Source organism: Chionomys nivalis, chromosome 16 (genome assembly GCF_950005125.1).
Source record: "Chionomys nivalis chromosome 16, mChiNiv1.1, whole genome shotgun sequence".
Classification (NCBI taxonomy): domain Eukaryota; kingdom Metazoa; phylum Chordata; class Mammalia; order Rodentia; family Cricetidae; genus Chionomys; species Chionomys nivalis.
In genome coordinates this window covers 19543366-19561312 of record NC_080101.1, presented here as the reverse complement: position 1 = coordinate 19561312, position 17947 = coordinate 19543366, and the positions used below count along the sequence as shown (strand labels likewise).

General features: G+C 38.8%; 1 protein-coding gene across 1 annotated transcript; it reads left to right on the top strand.

Moving 5' to 3' along the window:
* Window positions 1-3359: 3359 nt before the first annotated feature.
* On the top strand, window positions 3360-14096 carry LOC130888258 (olfactory receptor 13D1). Its single transcript, XM_057791180.1, has 3 exons — window positions 3360-4269; window positions 11105-11159; window positions 14030-14096. Exons 1-3 carry the CDS (start codon window positions 3360-3362, stop codon window positions 14094-14096), a joined length of 1032 nt encoding a protein of 343 aa, XP_057647163.1.
* The last annotated feature ends 3851 nt before the right edge of the window (window positions 14097-17947 follow it).

Here is a 17947-nt window from a genome sequence, read left to right as displayed (position 1 = left end):
TTTCAGTTTCTGATTTCAAGGGATGAAAGACGGGTTTGATTGGTGCCTGGGCTAAAGATCACCTTGAAGTTGCATAAGGTAGCATGTACATTGTCTTTCTGCCAGGCGGTGCTGGTGCACACCTTTAATCCCAGCACTTGGGAGGCAAAGGCAGGCAGATCTCTGAGTTTAATGTCAGACTGGTCTAAAAAGCAAGTTCCAGGACAGCCAGGAAGAGTTTATTTCTACTTCTATTGGTGTTTTTTGGAGAAACTGATGAAAGATACTGGAGGGGACACACCCATGAACTCCTTCCTTGGCTCCATCACAGCAGAGTGAAACACCAGAAGAGGGAGGGAAGAGGACAGTGAGTAACCAAAAACAGCTTTTGTGTGCTTTGGGTGAACTTTTAGTTCGTTCTGCGTGGTTACTGATTTTCATTTCTCTACCTTATCCTTTACCTAAAAGCAATAGCTTGCCTGGCCTGGATTCATTTTTGAACAGAGAAAGATGCCACAACCCCTTCACCCTTTTCCCCTCAATAGCCCCGCTGCCATGGTTCACGTGTTCTGTTCACACGCTCTCAGCAGATTGTAAGTATTCAGTCTTTCTTTATTCTTCCTTTTGTCTTCCCTTTCTCTTCTTAATTGACAATTATATTCTAAAAATTAAAAATTCTTCCTGGACTTGTTCCTTTGTGGGAGTCAGTCCTTGTGGTCAGTGTGTCTAGATAGCAAAGTCAAGTACAGGGAGGAAACAAAAGTGCTTCCTAATGTGTTAAAATATGATTGCCATCGTTTCTGTTTAAACCTTTGCCAGAAGCACTGTCCAGGTGTTCTCAGGAGGAAAAGAACTGAAGCAGAACAGGTCAGATGGGGGTGGGGGGAAAGCGTGAATCAAATAATCCCACATTAGCTCCGAATAGGGTATACTAAGGTGTTCTTTATTAAAAGGGAACTCATAGATCACAACTAGGAAACAGGAAAGGATCGACCATCCAGGTGTGGCAAGCAGGGAACAAGCGAGAAAACAGTCCCATAGGCTTCTAGGTACCCAAGGCCACGCCATGGCTGGTCCAGCCTCTCAAAGGCCTTTGGCTGAAGGAGGTTCCCCATCACCGACATGGAAAGGAAATGGAGAAAGAACATTTGACCTGTCCCGTTCCACAAAAGATGAAAGTGCCCTCACATTTGACCAGCCTTGCCATGAGCCCTTCACCCATGTCTTTAAGCTCTTTTGATACAAGGGCATCAAAGAAAATATATAATATGGATACATATACGATAAGATGAAGAAGAAAAATCTCCATTCCACTACAGCCCAGAAAACAGGAGCTATGATAGTGAAGACAAGATTTAGGGTACAATCCCTTATATAACTAGTCTATGATCATGCTTAGACACCCTAGGAAATAAGTACAGGAGAAATGGAACAAGGGTTGTTTTACGGATGCAGAGCTACAGCTATAAGACAAACAGAACAGAACAGAACAGAAAAATAAGCCACATGGAGATGGAAGAAAAGGCAACAACTAGGCCACTTAAGACTCTAAAGTGTGTATTGATTTGCAGCATAAACAACAGAGGCTGGAGGATTCCAGGTGCGTGGTTGATAGAGGGAAGTGAGATGGGGAGGATTCTCACATCATTGTTCTTGATGATGCTCATTCCAGTAACTGTGTAACTGTTACAGAAGGAGGCTATGATCCAGCCTTCAGAGTTTTCCTCTGTATCACACTTATGATTCAAAGTCAAACAAGTGCAGCTTGCTATTAAGTTTAACACAGCAAGAAGGAACTTCTTCCTAATAGTTGCCTCTTGCTGAGAATTTGTGTAGGAGGCTGTGAGAGACGTTCTGGTCTACTGGTTCAGACGGCTGACTCTATAGTTGGACTTAATGAGTTAAGGCGCTCATTTCACTTGCAAAAGTATAATTAGGTAACAATGAAGTGCTCAAAAATTAGCCATTAGTTTCATCACATACAAAAGCCTGGTAGCCCAAAACAAAACTACTATGGACTATCTTGGGATCTCACTTAAAGCACAAAATATAAAAACTGAAATAAAAAATATTTATTACTAAGTACTTATAAAGCTATATTGTCTTATCTTGCAAAAAATGAAATTTGAAAATTTAAAACTCCTAGATAGGAGATAAATGGCAGAGAAAATAGAGATTATAAGGCACTGAAAAGTTGTAAAAGGAAGAAATATAATTCTTGATGATTTCTACTTAAGAAGAGTGGATTCCAGGCTGAGCAAAACTATACAAGACAGGATCCAAGCATCCTCAGAGTTTGGAAGTTCCTGTGAACCAAGCTTCATGGTCTCCAGACTCCTCACTGTTCAGATGCTCCAAGGAAAGATGCTTCTATTATACCTTAATTCCTTTACTCTAATATCAGAGTGTTTTTGAGATAGGATCTTACTATGTAGCCCTGACTGGTCCAGAAATTGCTATGTGGTCCAGGCTGGCCTCAAACTCACAGAAATTCACCACCTCTGACTATCAAGCGCTGAGATTAAATGTGTGTACCACCACATACAAGCCCTTTAACATTTTTATTTAAATCATCTTTTTCCTTTTCAGTCGACTAGACTTGGAAAACATAATTTATTAAATATGAACATATATTTTAAATTGTTTTATTATGTATTTTATTATACTATGTTCATTTATAGTGACATATTGCACTACCTATTATGCAATATAGGATTGCAAATTGGATTCCACCTAATTTAATTCACAAAACGAATTACCAAAACATTATTGTTTTGGTCATTTCTCTAGCTGGCACTAGCCTTCCTAGCCACAATGCTAAAAGTTAAGTAATTTAAATGGGCAATAGTCTAAAGTGGTGGCAAGGCACAAATCTAAATGATACTTTTAGACCCAGCTTTAATAGGATACAGCTTAGCTGGTAATGGTTTAGCTTTAATCCCAGCACTTGGGAGGCAGAGGCAGGCAGATCTCTGAGTTGAAGGCCAGCTTGTTCTACAGAACAAGTTCAAGGACAGTCGGGGATACACAGAGAAATGGTGTCAAAAAAAAAAAGATACAGCTTTATTCCAAAATATTCACTAATAAAAATACTAATGTGACCACACTTGAAAGAAGTTGACCTGAGATTGCCTTCAATTAGGGACCTAATTGCTAGCACAAGTCCAGGCCTCCGCTGCCATTTGATGCAAAGCAGTATTACCTGTCTGTGTCTCTTTCATTATTAGTGGAAAATATCGTAACCCTGCCATGGTCACTTCTAGGAGACGTCCTAAGTATATACTACATCTGAAAGTTACATTATGGATCTCTATCAAAATCCTAAGTTTCCTTGAGTCACGTCTTTGTGTGAACTCTGCAGGTGAGGGAAGTGTGTGGAGATGGGAAATTATTCTGCAGTGACGGAATTCTTCCTCGTGGGCCTATCTCAGTATCCAGAAGTCCAGCTTTTCCTGTCTGTGCTCTGTCTCATCATGTACTTGATAATACTTCTGGGAAACAGTCTCCTCATTGTCGTTAGTATCCTGGACTCTCGACTCCATACCCCTATGTACTTCTTTCTTGGGAACCTCTCCTTTTTGGACATCTGTTACACATCCTCATCCATTCCTCAAATGCTTATCATGTTTATGTCAGAGAAAAAATCCATCACCTTCCTTGGTTGTGCTCTGCAAATGGTTATCTCCCTTGGCTTGGGCTCCACAGAGTGTGTCCTCCTAGCTGTGATGGCCTACGATAGGTATGTAGCCATCTGCAATCCACTGAGGTACCCTGTAATCATGAACAAGGTGTTATATGTGCACATGGCTGTGTGGTCCTGGGTCATAGGCTGTCTGAACTCTCTAGTGCAAACAGTCTCGACAATGGTGTTGCCTTTCTGTGGTCATAATATCATTGATCACCTTACCTGTGAGATCCTGGCTCTTCTTAAACTTGTATGCTCAGATATCACCATGAATGTGCTTATCATGACGGTGGCCAGTATTGTTTTGCTAATGGTTCCTCTGCTGTTAATTTTTGTGTCCTATATTTTTATTCTTTCCTCCATCCTGAGAATTAATTCTGCTGAAGGAAGGAAGAAAGCCTTTTCTACCTGCTCAGCCCACTTAACTGTGGTCATCTTATTCTATGGTTCGGCCCTTTTTATGTATATGAAACCCAAGTCAAAGCACACCAACGCATCTGATGAAATCATTGGGCTGTCTTATGGTGTGCTGACTCCAATGTTGAATCCCATCATCTACAGTTTGAGGAATAAGGAGGTAAAGGAAGCTGTGAAGAAAATTTTGAGTAAACATTTGTATCTTCAGAAAAATATAAAAGGCCTTGAGGCACATGCTACTCAGCCTGGGAGCAAATGAGATGTTGTGTTTCCAAAGTCTGCTTGAAAGACCAAGGATGAAATGCCAATTGATTTCAACATATGTCATGTAAATTTTCTGAATATCATAGTATTTGCAGACTCTCTAGCTCTGCACAGTTCTTCTAATAAATCCCTTCTAAATAAATCTAATAAATAAATATGTAGTTCTTCATCAAATCAACCTTTTTCGTGTCTTCTATCTTCATTTTACCCTCTATTTCTTTATTCCTTATTTTTGTCTTCCCCTTCTTTCTGCCATTATTCTTGGGCTTCCTTTATCCACCCATCATCTACTTCTTTTTATTAAGTTTCCTTTTTATTCATTTTAGATTCAATACTCATTTTTCTATAGTCTAGAATCTCCTCTAATGATAAAGAAAATATCCTTTCATTTTACAACTTCCTAGTCTTTCCTTCGAGTCCATGTGGTGCTGGGAAAAGCTAACCCTTCCTCCTGGAAATAGTGGTGAGCACTGAACATAGGGCTAGCAAATTAAATGATCCCCTTTACTCCAGGGATTAATTCCACACAGCAAGTCAGTCAAGTCAGGCGAATTACACTCAGTCCCAAATTCTGCTCCAATTTGAGAAAAGTAGCATTCTTCCTGCTAAGGTTGATGAAGAAGCAGAATCTGAGGCCAGTTCTCTGCTAGAACCCAGAAAAAGCTTACATGAAAGGCAAGATGGGCATCTGAGGACAAGAGACAGTGTCTGAATGGTGCTTATGTTAGAAAAGTGTGTAAAACCATACACTTAGGATTTGTGCTCATTTAATATAAAGCAAAGAAAGAAAGAACACAACCCATCGTCTGCCTCTTTTAATGGGTATTGGAATTGCATCACAACCCTTATAAAACCAGCATCAACACGGTTCCTTCTTACCAAAGAAAGAACCATGATTGGAATCAAGCAAAGCACTTTTAGCATCCATACCCGAGCGTCTTTAAAAATGCTGAACCACAGCAGAACTTCGAAAATCCCTATTGCTTTCAGTTCACAGCTGCTTCCCAACATTTCTTATTGCCCAATCATCCTACGGTTTTCAACCTCTCCTCTGCTCCTCCCTTAATCATGGTCATCTTTTTCATGCAAAGCAATCTATCCTGCTAAGGCAAGGAATTTAGAGAAAGATGGATTTTAAAGAAGTTGAGAAGTCTGGATCTGTTATGGAAGAAGGGCAGTAAAAACTCTCAAGTTAAGCATTTTTTCCCTAAGACAGCCCAGTGGATGAGCTTGTTGTATGTTCACAAGGACTGGAGTTCAGATGCCAGCACCCATTCGAAAAGCTAGACATGACTCACAAGAACCTGAAACCCACATGCTGTGGAGACAGAAGGATTACTAGGGTTTGCTAGCTTCCAGCCTAGTTCTAGGTTCCATGAGATGCCCTGTCTCAAGTGAATAAGATAAAGAGAGACAGAACAGAACACCTCATGTCCTCCTGTGGCCTCCACATGTACCCAGGAAAATGCACACACACACACATACACATGCACCACACATGCATACACCTCATTCACATGCACAAGGAGTTTTTGTCTTCCAATATTATTTGTCAAAGCAAATCTTAACTTCACTACCTGTCACAAAAATTAAAACAAAAACAAACTGTTCATTAATATCCAGAACAGAGGAAATCACCTGGAATATGAGCCTCTGCACAAGTCTAGGGGATTGTCTTGAACTGTGATTGTACCTTTCCTTGAGAAAGTGAACTGAAAAATTGCATTCATCTTTCTGATTGAGGGCAATGGTAATTAACTCCCGTTAGCTCCTGTTATCATGACTTCCTATAATGGGTTATACCCTAAAATTGTGAACCAAAATGTGCCCTTTCTCCCCTTAAAAAAAGAAAGTGTGTTGTTATGGAATATGTGTAATATTTGTTTAATGCAAAGATCAGTTGCATTCTTTTATGTTGCGTTTGTTTAACTCTGTGAAGCTGTTTTACTTTGCCTGTCTAAAACACATGATTGCTCTAATAAAGAGATGAATGGCCAAAAGCTAAGTAGGAGAAAGGGTAGGCAAGACTGCCAGGCAGAGAGAATAAAAGGAAGAAGAGAGGGATATCGAGTGAGAAAAGGAGGAGAGGAGGATATCAGAGGCCAGCCACACAGCTAGCAGCAGAGTAAAAAGAAAGACATATAGAGTAGAGAAAGGTAAAAGCCTGGAGGCAAATGGTAGATGGGATACTTGGATAATTTAAGAACAACTGGCTAGAAATAAGCCAAGCTAACACTGGGCATTCATAAGTAAGAATAAGTCTCTGTGTATTTATTTGGGAGCTGGGTGGAGGGCACCCAAAAGAGCAGAGTAAAAAGAAAAACAAAGCAAACAAACAAAACACAGTGTGTGCTGAATGAGTGAGTGAAGCAATGCATTCACAAAGTCAATGTGTTGGCTCTCTTGTAGTAAAGAAACATAAAGTTTTTTCCATTACCGGAGCAATCCTTACAGCTGTCATTCTAAAACTCCCTCACTCTGGTCTTCTCTACAAGTTCACCATGTTTCTCAAGTGCCCTCTCTGAACTCAAGTGCTGGCATCCCTCTATCTCAGTTCCCTTCACTTAAACTCCTACAGCAATGTGGTTAAGCTGAAGTACTTAAGATATGTGTTCTCTTTAGCTACACACACAGCTATTGGCTTATCAAAAGTTCATTATGGGAATTATCTGGCTTTGGAATCCCACAGATTATAACAAAGTGGGCCTATATCAGATGATTCATTGAATCATTATTTAACTTTTTGTAAGGTATATTTTTCTTTTTAAGAGATAAGTTTATTACACTTATTTATTTGTGTGTGTTATGTGTGTGCACGAAAAGGATAGCACAGGAGTGGTGGTCAGGAGATAACTTTCATGAGTCAGTTCTCTCCTTCCTAGGTGTGGAACTCAAATCATCAGTGTTTGTGGCAAGCATCTTTACTCACTAAGCCATCCTACTGGCACCTATTTGTCTTTTAAGAGAATTTTTTTAATGTGTGTATAGTGTTATTGTAATATATGCAATACATGCAACTACTGTAGCAATATCATGAATTAAAATGATATTCCTTCAGGTTATATATAAGGTCTTCTTCATTCTGGACATTGGAAGATTCTAACAGATTTGATAGAGTCTACCCAGTCCAGTTACACACAGATGTAATGCCTGAACTAGCTTACTGAAACTGTAACTTAAGAATGATCAAACTAAAAAAAAACTTAAAAAAAAAGATCAAACTAAAAAGATTAACATATACAACAGTGACTTCTATATGTATCACTATCCCTGAGACCCACTTTAACAGCATTGTAAGGGCATGTCCAAAATAGAAACTTTAATGTCCCATCTTCAAACTACTCTCCTTTGAGTCTTTCCTGTTGTCTGAGGTTTTCTGTCGCAGCAGGTCCCACAGCCATTTAGCCCCAAAGAAATGAACAGGGGTCTACATTAGTTATAAACTGATTGGCCCATTAGCTCAGGCTTCTTATTAACTCTTATAACTTATATTAGCCCATTATTCTTGTCTATGTTAGCCACATGGCTCAGAACCTTATTCAGTGAGGCAGTCATATCTTGCTTCTTCTGTGGCTGGGTCACGACTGCAAAATAAGCTTTCCTCTTCCCAGAATTCTCCTGTTCCTGTTGCCCCGCCTATACTTCCTGCCTGGTTGTCCCACCTATACTTTCTGCTTGCCTACTGGTCAATCAGCATTTTATTAAAATACAATTGACAGGGTACAAACCATTGTCCCATAGCACTTTCCCCTTTCAGGAAGTGCAGCATCTGTATCCAGCCCACCAGCAAATTCTATCTATTCTACATTCAAACACAACCTAGATCTGACTACTTCTTCACTACTCTCCAATTCCAAACCATGTTTTTGTGGGATTCTTGTGGGTGTGAATGTGTGTCTCAGCTTCTAATATGCATTTCTTGTGCCTTTTCTTTGGCTCATTTTTGTTTTCTAAGGAGAGACAGAAAGGGCATGGATCTGGATGCAAGAGGAGGTAAGGAGTAGGGGGAGGAAAAAGTGTAATCAAAATATATTTTATGAAAAAATCTATTTTCAATGAAAATAAAATTTATAATTATACCACTTAGGATTCAAATACTACCTTTCCCTCAATCACAGATAAATTCTTCCAAGGACCATAGACTTCACAAATTTTATGTATTTCTCCAATGAAACCATGTGCATTCTAAATCTTTCCAACATAAAGGGGATCAGAGAAAAACTAATACTGAGCATCATGTACCTGCCAACCAGCTTCGGCCTTTCATAGTTTTCTAGATTTATTTAGGGTGACGAGTCTGTTCTCTGTTCCTCTTTTGATATATTTTAAAAGAATCTGTAGATGTCATTACGTTTTTTCTCATAAGTAGTTCATCATGTCATTCCTTACAGTTAAATATTTATAGTTTTCATTTCAATTAGAGATTTACAGGAATGTGAATATGGTTTCCCAGCTCCCCAAGAAGGAACCTCCAATGGACAATTGCTTGCAAAGGAAAAATTGGTTTTCTTCAATGGACTTCCACTGACTCTATAAGCCACACTTAAGGACAGTCCCCATGCCCAGTAGTAGGTGGCCAACACAAAACAAACTCAATGGTGTTTTGTAGTTTGTGTGTGTGTGCAATATTGATTTGCTTGGATTTTTTATCTTACTGCTATTATGCCTGTACATTATGAGTTTTGATTTTGTGTTTTTATAGTTGTGTGTTTGCGTATGTGTGTATATATGTGTGTGGGGGGGTGAATCTTGTCTCTTATGCTTTTTTGTTTCAGAAATATTGTGGGGTTTTTTGGCCTGTTTTCTAAAGAAAGAGAAAGAAGGTGTGGAGTTGGATAGGTGGGAATGTAGGGGGTGGGGATCTGGGAGGAGATAAGAAGGGAAAATTGTTAAGAATATATTATATAAATTTTCAATAAAAATTTGCATGCTATAAATTTACACTAATGTCATATTCAGTTTTGAAAAATGCATGCCTATGCTATTTGAATCCTTATACAAATATAGAGCAATAACTTCAAAAAAGTTTCCTCTTGTCCCATCTCAGTTAATACCTGAGTTACTCTGCCTCAATAGAGGCATCCACTGTTCTGATTTTTTTAAAAATTACTTAATTTTGTGTGTTCTATAGCTTCAATATGCACTCTTTAAAACAGACTTGTGTTCATGGTGTCAGAAGGTACTTTGCATACTAACAAAGGAGAAAGGTCAACGATAACCCAGCTACAAACCCTTCAATCTGCAATGGTGATCTGTCTGCTAGATGTGCTGGTGCAATAGTGGCACAAGGTCTGTGGGCACAACCAACCAATATCTGATTTGAACTAAGACCCATTGGAAACCATACTGCTTGGCTGGCTAGGAGCCTGAGACTATACAGGCCAGGGACCTAGGAGAAAATCAAATACTACTGTTCTGCCAAAGGAACAGAGCAATAAAATGACTCCTAAGTACATCCTGCTATAGGACAGTGTCTTCCTCAGCTATCACCAGAGAAGCTTCATCCTGCAGCAGAGCACAAATATCCTTAAACTTACCTTAGGAAAAAGTTTTTTCTTTCAACAGTCAAAACTTTTTAATTAGGCTATTTACAATTCCTACCAGAGAAAAATCTTAAAATAAATTTAATAGTTCCTCTGAAAACTTTATTGCAAACTCTCTCAGCTTAAAGATAAAAGTTCTATTGTTTTAAAAGCAAAAGCTAATAGGTACTTACAAATCTTGCAAAGTGAGAAATTAAAAATAAAGTTTAATGGTCCCTGTGAAACTTAATTTACTATGTACAGCCTTGACAGGGTTTCAGTTGCTATTCCCAGGGGATTAAGAACAGGGGAAGAAAAAGAAAGGGAAGAAATACTTCAGATTTCTCAGAATTAAGTGGCATTATGCACTGTTTTCAACATTCTTACTCGTGGTCTTGGCTATTTCTAATGAGACTACTATTTTCCCAAGCATGTCAGGTTCTGTGAACTTTAACAAACAAAAGAGAAATGTTCTTTTCTTAAAGTTTTTACTCAACAACTAACATAATTATGAAGACCAGTAAGGTCTTCATAATGTCTATATATCTACATGACCATTACTTATTTATGGTATAACATTGTTATTCCTAAAACAACGAAGTTTCATAATCACACACATTTTCCCAGAGCCTTTCTGATATAAAAACTTAATCAACATTAAGTTAAAGTGAAATCAAGAAATCTACAAATTATCAGAGTTGGTTCTTCCCCGTAATTTCTCACATCAGATGAAGGATGAAATAAATGTCAATGACTATTGGTTGAAGTCAACCATAATGGCATAGAGGCTGTGCTATAATAATGATTCAGATGATATAGGTATTAATCTAGACACTTCACTACCATATTTATTTATAAAGCTATAAAGTTACAAAATCTCACTTAATATAACTAGCACGGCTATTACTAGTCATGCACCCACTCCATTTAAATTTTATGTTTCTAAACAGAAATTTTAAAACTCAAGGCAGTTTGAAAGAGAAAAACTACATGTCAGAGACAATAACAAATGAAATTACTATCAATCAGACAAGTAGATGAAAATAACTTTATATTAAAATAAATTTGTGCTCAAATACTAGACAATGTTGATAAGGTGGAGGGGGTCATAGGTAAAGTCATCTGGAGAACTGCTTTTGAAGGTTACACCTATTTAGTTCTTTGTCCATTTTTAATTAGTGTATTCTCGTTGTAGCTTTCTAACAAAATCTCAGACTTTATCCCTACATATCATCAGATTTCTTTTCTTCCTCTTTCCTTAGTTCCTTGAGATCCCTGTGTAGTGATATTCAGTGTGTATTTCTCTGTATATGTATTGAACAATAAAATTCTGTTATTTCGCAAATTTTGATAGCAAACATGCTATCGTTAAGTTTATGAATATTTTGATTTTTTCCATCATAATATCGGTAATCTAAGAATTATTTAGAAATTTTTTTAAGGTTCCATGTTTATACTACATGTTAAGAGTTTTTCTTTTCAATTTGGATTCATGGACTGTGGCATCATGACTATAGAAAGTGGTCTGAATTATGTTGGTTCTTTGACACTAAAAGAGTTGCTTCCTAAGGAGGTAGAAAGTCTGTAAGAACCAGAGAGATTGGAGGATACTAGGAGAATGAGGCCCTCTGAGTCAACTAAGCAAGGTACACACGAGCTCACACAGACTGAAGCAGCAAGCACAGGGTCTACACCAGGTCCTCGGCATACTTATTAGAACTATTAACTTAATATTTTTTATGGGACTTCTGATTGTGAGAACAAGGGTCTCTGACTCTTGTCCCTGCTCTAGGAAGTCTTCTCCTCCTGTTGGGTTGTTGTGTCCAACTTTGATACAATAGTTTTTGCTTCCTCTTGTTATATATTATATTGTTGTTTTTGGTTTTTATCTCTCAGAAGCCTATTGTTTTCTAATTAGAGACAGAAATGGAGTGGATCCAGAGGGAAGGAAGATGGAGAGAAACTTGTATAAGCAGAGGGAAGGCAAACTATCATCAGGATGTATCATATCAGAAACGAATCTATTTACAATTTAAAAAAAGAATGTCATGCCTAATAAAATAATTTGTGATTCAATAAATAAATAATAAATAAATAGGCTTGATTTCTTTCCTAAAGAAACAGAAACAGGTATTATAAATACCTTAGACTACAGAAATCAGAAGTATCCTGGGTTATATGGCAGTTCATATGCTTAGTGAAATAGTATGTAACCCAAGAGGGCACCCCAAATCAACTAAAGGAAATATGAATGAATACTCCAAACACAAGTATAGGAAAAGTGTAACCTGATTTTCTTGGTGTCCTCCATCCTCTCTGGCTCTTGCACTCTTTCTGTCTCCTATTCCATGGGGTTTCCTGATCCCTCAGAGAAGAGATTTGATGGAGACATTCCTTTTAGGACTGAGTGTTTCAAGGTCTCTTGCCCTTTGCATAATGCTTGGTTTTGGGTGTCTATATCTTTTCCCATCTTCTTCTTAAGACTTGAGAAATTTTCTTCTATTATTTTGTTGAAAATGTTTTCTGTGCCCTTATCTGGATTCCTCCTCCTTCCTATATTCCTATTATTTTAGATTTTGTATTTTCAGAGTGTCCTAGGTTTCCTGAAGGGTTAGGGACAGGATTTTTTTTTTAAGATTTAACATTTTCTTAGATACCCATTTCTACTATTGTGTCTTCAGTGCCTGAGATTCTCTCTTCTATCTCTTGTATTGTTAGTGAGGCTTGCTTCTGAGGTTCCTATTCAAGTTCTTAAATTTTTCATTTCCAGATTTCCCTCAGTTTGGGTTTTCTCTGTTGATTCTATTTCTACTTTCCAATCATGAACTGTTTTATTCATTTCTTTCCACTGTTTGTTTGTGTTCTCATTGATTGCTTTAATGGATTTTCTTTTATTCCCTCTTTAAGAACCTCTATCCTATTCAAAGAGACTGTTTTAAGTATCTTTGTCTAGTGTTTTAGTGAGGCTGCAACATTCTGGGCCGACTGTGATAGGGTTGCTTCACTCTAATGGAGACATAATGTCTTGGTTGCTATTGTGTTTTTATGCTTGTATCTTGGTTTGGAATTATTATAATTCTAGGTACTGATATTTGATCTTGTCTTTGTTGGGTGGGTGTTTTGTTCCTTGCTTGCTGTTGCCCTTTCTGGTTCTCAGGATAGAGTGGTAGCTGTGTATTGCCTGGTAGAAAATCTTTCTGGTGCCCTGCCTGGTAGGTGTGGTCACTGGGGGTAAAATGTGTTCCTAGGTATTGGGAGCTGAATATTAAGAATGAGCTTGGGAAGAGAATTGGAAAGGGATGCTAAGGGGTCCACGGGAGGGAGGAAAGCGTGATGCTCTGCTATGATCTGCTTAGTGTTCTGGAAATGGGGGCAGACGAGCTGGTCTGCTGCTGAGCTGGGATGAGACTGGGACCCTGGATATGGAGGAGAGGAGTGAGAGAGATCTGAAGCTGGCCTTCCTGCTTCCCTGGCCAGAGTAGCCTGCTGGCTACCAGGGAAGGCCTGCTGGAGTTGGGGGCTGGGAGAAAGTGAGTACAGGAAGAAAGATAGGAGGACCTGTGTGATCGCCTGAGACGGGCAGGGGGAGAAGGGAGAGCTGGAGTGAGACCTGGGGTTGGATTTGGAGGATGGAGGAAGAGGTAAAGCTTCGCAGTTTAGTGCACCTGATTCCCTGTTAGTCATCTTTTAATATAGAGTCTAAGTACAATAGCCAATAGATAAGAACAATGGGAACAGAAGAAAAGCCCTTTCTGCTACACCGTGTGTTGTTCATGCTTAACGTAGCTGCATGCTTTGGGTTAAAATGAACTCTTTAGGGTGGGGAGATTTTTCATGACCATGTGATCAATTCCATATAATATCTTGGGTTTTTTTGTTCAAATTATTCCAAATCATTTTCTTCTCCCAGTGCAATACTGCTAAGACTGAGAGCCAGTTTTTCTCCATTGCAACGAGTGTCTATTTCAGAATCTCGAGGAGCCAAGCGAGACGGGCAATCACTCTGGGAGCCACTCTGTCCATTCTACTGGACATCCAGGTGCTATTTTTCCTTATCACAATTAAAAAGAAAAATTGTGGTCCGAACATCATTTCCGCCCCATCAACCGCGAAGGCACAGTTCTACCCAGGAACTCTCCAGGGTTCTCTTCCTGTGATGCAGGTACCCCGACTGTGACAAGATGCCTGATGAAAACTCAGCAGTAGGGTCCACGCCAGAATGCAGCTAAGCGTGGCAGAGGTTCCCAAGGAAGGGTGCACAAAAGACTGAAGCTCAGTACTGAGTGAATGGCCGACCAAGGGACGCCTGTGTCCTACAGTGCCATCAATCTGTCTGGAAGAGCTCCTGTGACATGTTTCTGAGAGGAAGTCTTAAGGCAAAGAGTTCAGATTTCCTATAAACCTTCTGCACACTTTCACAAGATACACAAGATACAGAAGGGCATCTGAGCTTAGATCATACAATGTTTGTAAATATCCTAGGCAGCACACTGAAACATCTAATGAGGGGGAAGATAATATGGCCCTCTTGTTTAAACACAGTCTGCCATATTCCAGTCTTCAACACAGTGTTGAAAATAAGCAAAATACAACAAATTGTCAAAATGCTTTAAAACCAATTGGTGAGAGTCAAGTAAAATTAGTTTAAAGAGTAGGTATCTTGAATATTGGAGCACCGAATGATAAATGTGCACTTGGTGTTTATGAATAACATCAGGATGTAGATGAGTGCATAAAGCTTAAAAAGTGTCTTAACTAATAATAAGGAAAGAAAAAAGCCATATTAAATAATAAAATAGCATCCAGAAATACTTTCTATGTGACATTTCTCCTGCTTTCCAGAGAAGTTATTTAACAAGTACCAGATCCATCCTCCCATGTAAACCCTAAGGACATCTAACTCCTTTAGGATATCTATAAGTGATATGATACATACAAGTTTGTCTTATTAATACAAACATTAATAATCTCTTGCTATAATTAAATATTGAGCTGCTCACAATTTTTCTGCTATTTACTCTGATAAGAATAGCAGCAAATAGTCTAACATAGAAACACCAAGATATATTAATAAGCACAAAAAATATACAGTAGTTGTTTTATTTAATCCCTCTTCGAGCATTTTATATTCTTTATCTCTCCCTAAAGCAATGTTCAACATAATGCACACATTTTCTTAGCAAATATTCAGTGACATGATTAATGCTCTTTATAATAAAAGAAACTTGTTTTTCATTTTAAATTCTTGCTTTTATTGATAATTTTTTTAATTCTTAATATTGTTGATAGTAGTAATAATGTAATCCATAAATGTTATAATTCACCTTTTCTCTCTGAAACAATCCATCACCAAACACATAAACACAAAACAAATCCAAGACAAAACAAAAGTACTCTGGAAGCTAAATCATTCTAAATACCTTCAGTTTAAACTCTCAGATATCACACATACACCACACACACACAGATACACACCATGCAAAAGATGGTTTATGCCTCCATCTAGTGGCTATGGAATACAGCACACAATGCACAAGAGTGATACCCAGAGGGATAACTGCAGAATCCATTTGCCCAGGGATGTAGATTCAGGAGACAACAGGAGACAAGCGTCTACCGTGTAACTGTCCTCCTATCCAGCTAAGGTTGCATCAGAGCAGCCTTGCCTGCTTCCTTCTGCAGTTTCATAAGTTTGACAGCATCAAGCAGGAATAACATTAAATCGTTTTTTCTCTTAGTCTGCTTCAGTTTTTATCACCCTGTAACTAGTACCTGTTTGTTCTATGAGGCATTTACATCAGACCACAAGGATAATAAAGATATAGTCAGAAAGCCCCCATATACTGTTATAAAGAGAACAAATCTATAAATTATTGTGGTGCTGTTTAAAGGTGAATATGTATATAACTTAGGAGCCATCAACTCCACTCCTGGGAAAGAGCAGTGGTTTGTGACCTCCAGGGCACATCCCAAAAAATCATTCTGATGGCAATCAACAGGTCTGATAATTTGAGTATCAAAAGTCTATCTTAGTTGTAACCAGTTGCTCACTAAAATTAAGCATTTCCTTCTGTCATAAAGGCATCTGTGGTAGTTTGAATGTAATTGACTCCCATATCTTATAGGGTGCAGCACTATTAGGAAGCGTGGCCTTGTTGGAGGAAGTGCGTCACTGTGGGGGCGGGCTTTGAGGTGCCCTATGCTCAGGATATTGCCCAGTTTGTCAGTTGACTTCCTGCTTTCTGGTCAAGATGTAGCCAATACCCTGTCTGCTTGCACATCCATGCTACCTGTCATGATGATAATGAACTGAATCTGTAATGGATCACCTGAATTAAATATTTCCTCTATAAGAGTCGCCATGGTCATGGTGTCTCTTCACAGCAATGAAAACCGTAACTAAGGCAGGAGGCAATAAACAGTATCAGGATTTGTAACCTTCTAGACGACAGATCATAAATATTTTGTTCCAATTATATTTGTTACAAACGTACTAAAATTTCCCTTTTCTGGTCATTAAAATTCTCTTGCATCTACAATTAGATTTTGCTATGCTGTGCCTGATAAATATGTCTACTTTTTTTGAAACATTACTTTTATATTTCCATCATTAAAATTCAATTTTTTTCTTATATTCAATTCATCATTTGTTTTCCTTGCAATACATTTAGAAGCATCAGAGATCAGTGTGCTCATAAGATTTACAAAGGGTTCTTATTACACTAAGAATGATTACAAATGCCTTAGAGAAAGGTCCTGGTGGACCTGCTACGAATCAGCTGACAGAGGTCAACTCTGCTCTGCCCAGACAGAAAAATGAGCTGGTCTTTGGCAGCTTTCATTCGTCCCTGTCTGGCAGCAGTCAATGTCGGTCGCTGGTAGGAGAAATGACAAATCATACCTTCCATGTGACAGAATACATAAGCCTCCAGATTCAGGACCCTGGGCCCTGCAAGTGCTACAGCTTGAGTAGGCCTAGAAAGTCCGATTCCTAAGCATTGCTCTGGGTATATTGTAGCTTCTAGTCAGGCCTAACACCCCAATTCCTCAGTCCCTAATGGCAGCTTGTGTTATACTTTTTATACAGGTTTAGGAATCTGAACTCCTTGCTCCTGACCACCAGTCAGCAATATAGCCCTCAGCCTGCAATCTAAGACCTTCATTCGTAAAACCTCCATGACTCTCTGGAACTCTCCTGGTGACCAGGACGGCCATTTCTGTTTTCTGGGTCATTTCATCCTTCATCTGTCTTAACTCTCCTCCATTACTTAGAATCCCTCTACTTGGCCACTCTCAAGACCCTCAGGTGCTTCTTGGAACATCAATTAGTTGGCTCCTACCTCACAGCTCACCTGCTAACTTTTTAACTTTCCCTGCCTTCCGAGCCACTGTTACTCTGAAGTCTCCTCTGCCTCTTTCTTGGCATTAACCAACAGAACCCACAACACTGAAAGTAAACAAGAGACGCCTCTACTGGGTCTGATTCTGCAACACCAAGAGAGGCAGTACGGAAAAGTGGCTCTGAGTGGATTCACTAAATCTGAGCAGCCTGCTTATACAGCCAGAGATGAGGCACCCAGACCAATCAGTTTGAAAGCAATCACAAGCCTTACCTCTGCAGCACTACTGGGCTACCTTTGGGGAGTGGTGCCTCTCTGACCCAGATAGAAATGGGCACAGGGTCATCTAGAGTTCATCTATACTGTGAGGGTAAAAAGACCTGGTTAAAATTGTTAAAAAAAAAAAAAAAAAAAAAAAAGTCCCGGTTGAGGCTACACTTTCAGAAGTCCGAGTTTTCTAAAAGCAGAGACAAAGTGATAAAGATGGCAGGTGCTGGCATTAGGGTAGTCTTGGTGGCTATCGACAGACAGTCCTTTTGTTCAAGATAGCGAGTGCTTCAAGGGATAACCCAATATTTGCTAACAGTAATAGTTACGAATTTAACAGTGTCTAGAAGAGATGGATTCCCTCACGTGTGTCAGAATGAGGAGACATTTACAAAGAAATTCCAACAGCTTTGTTCATAATCATCAAACTGACAAAAATAATGTATATTTCTGCATTACTGCACATGTAATAG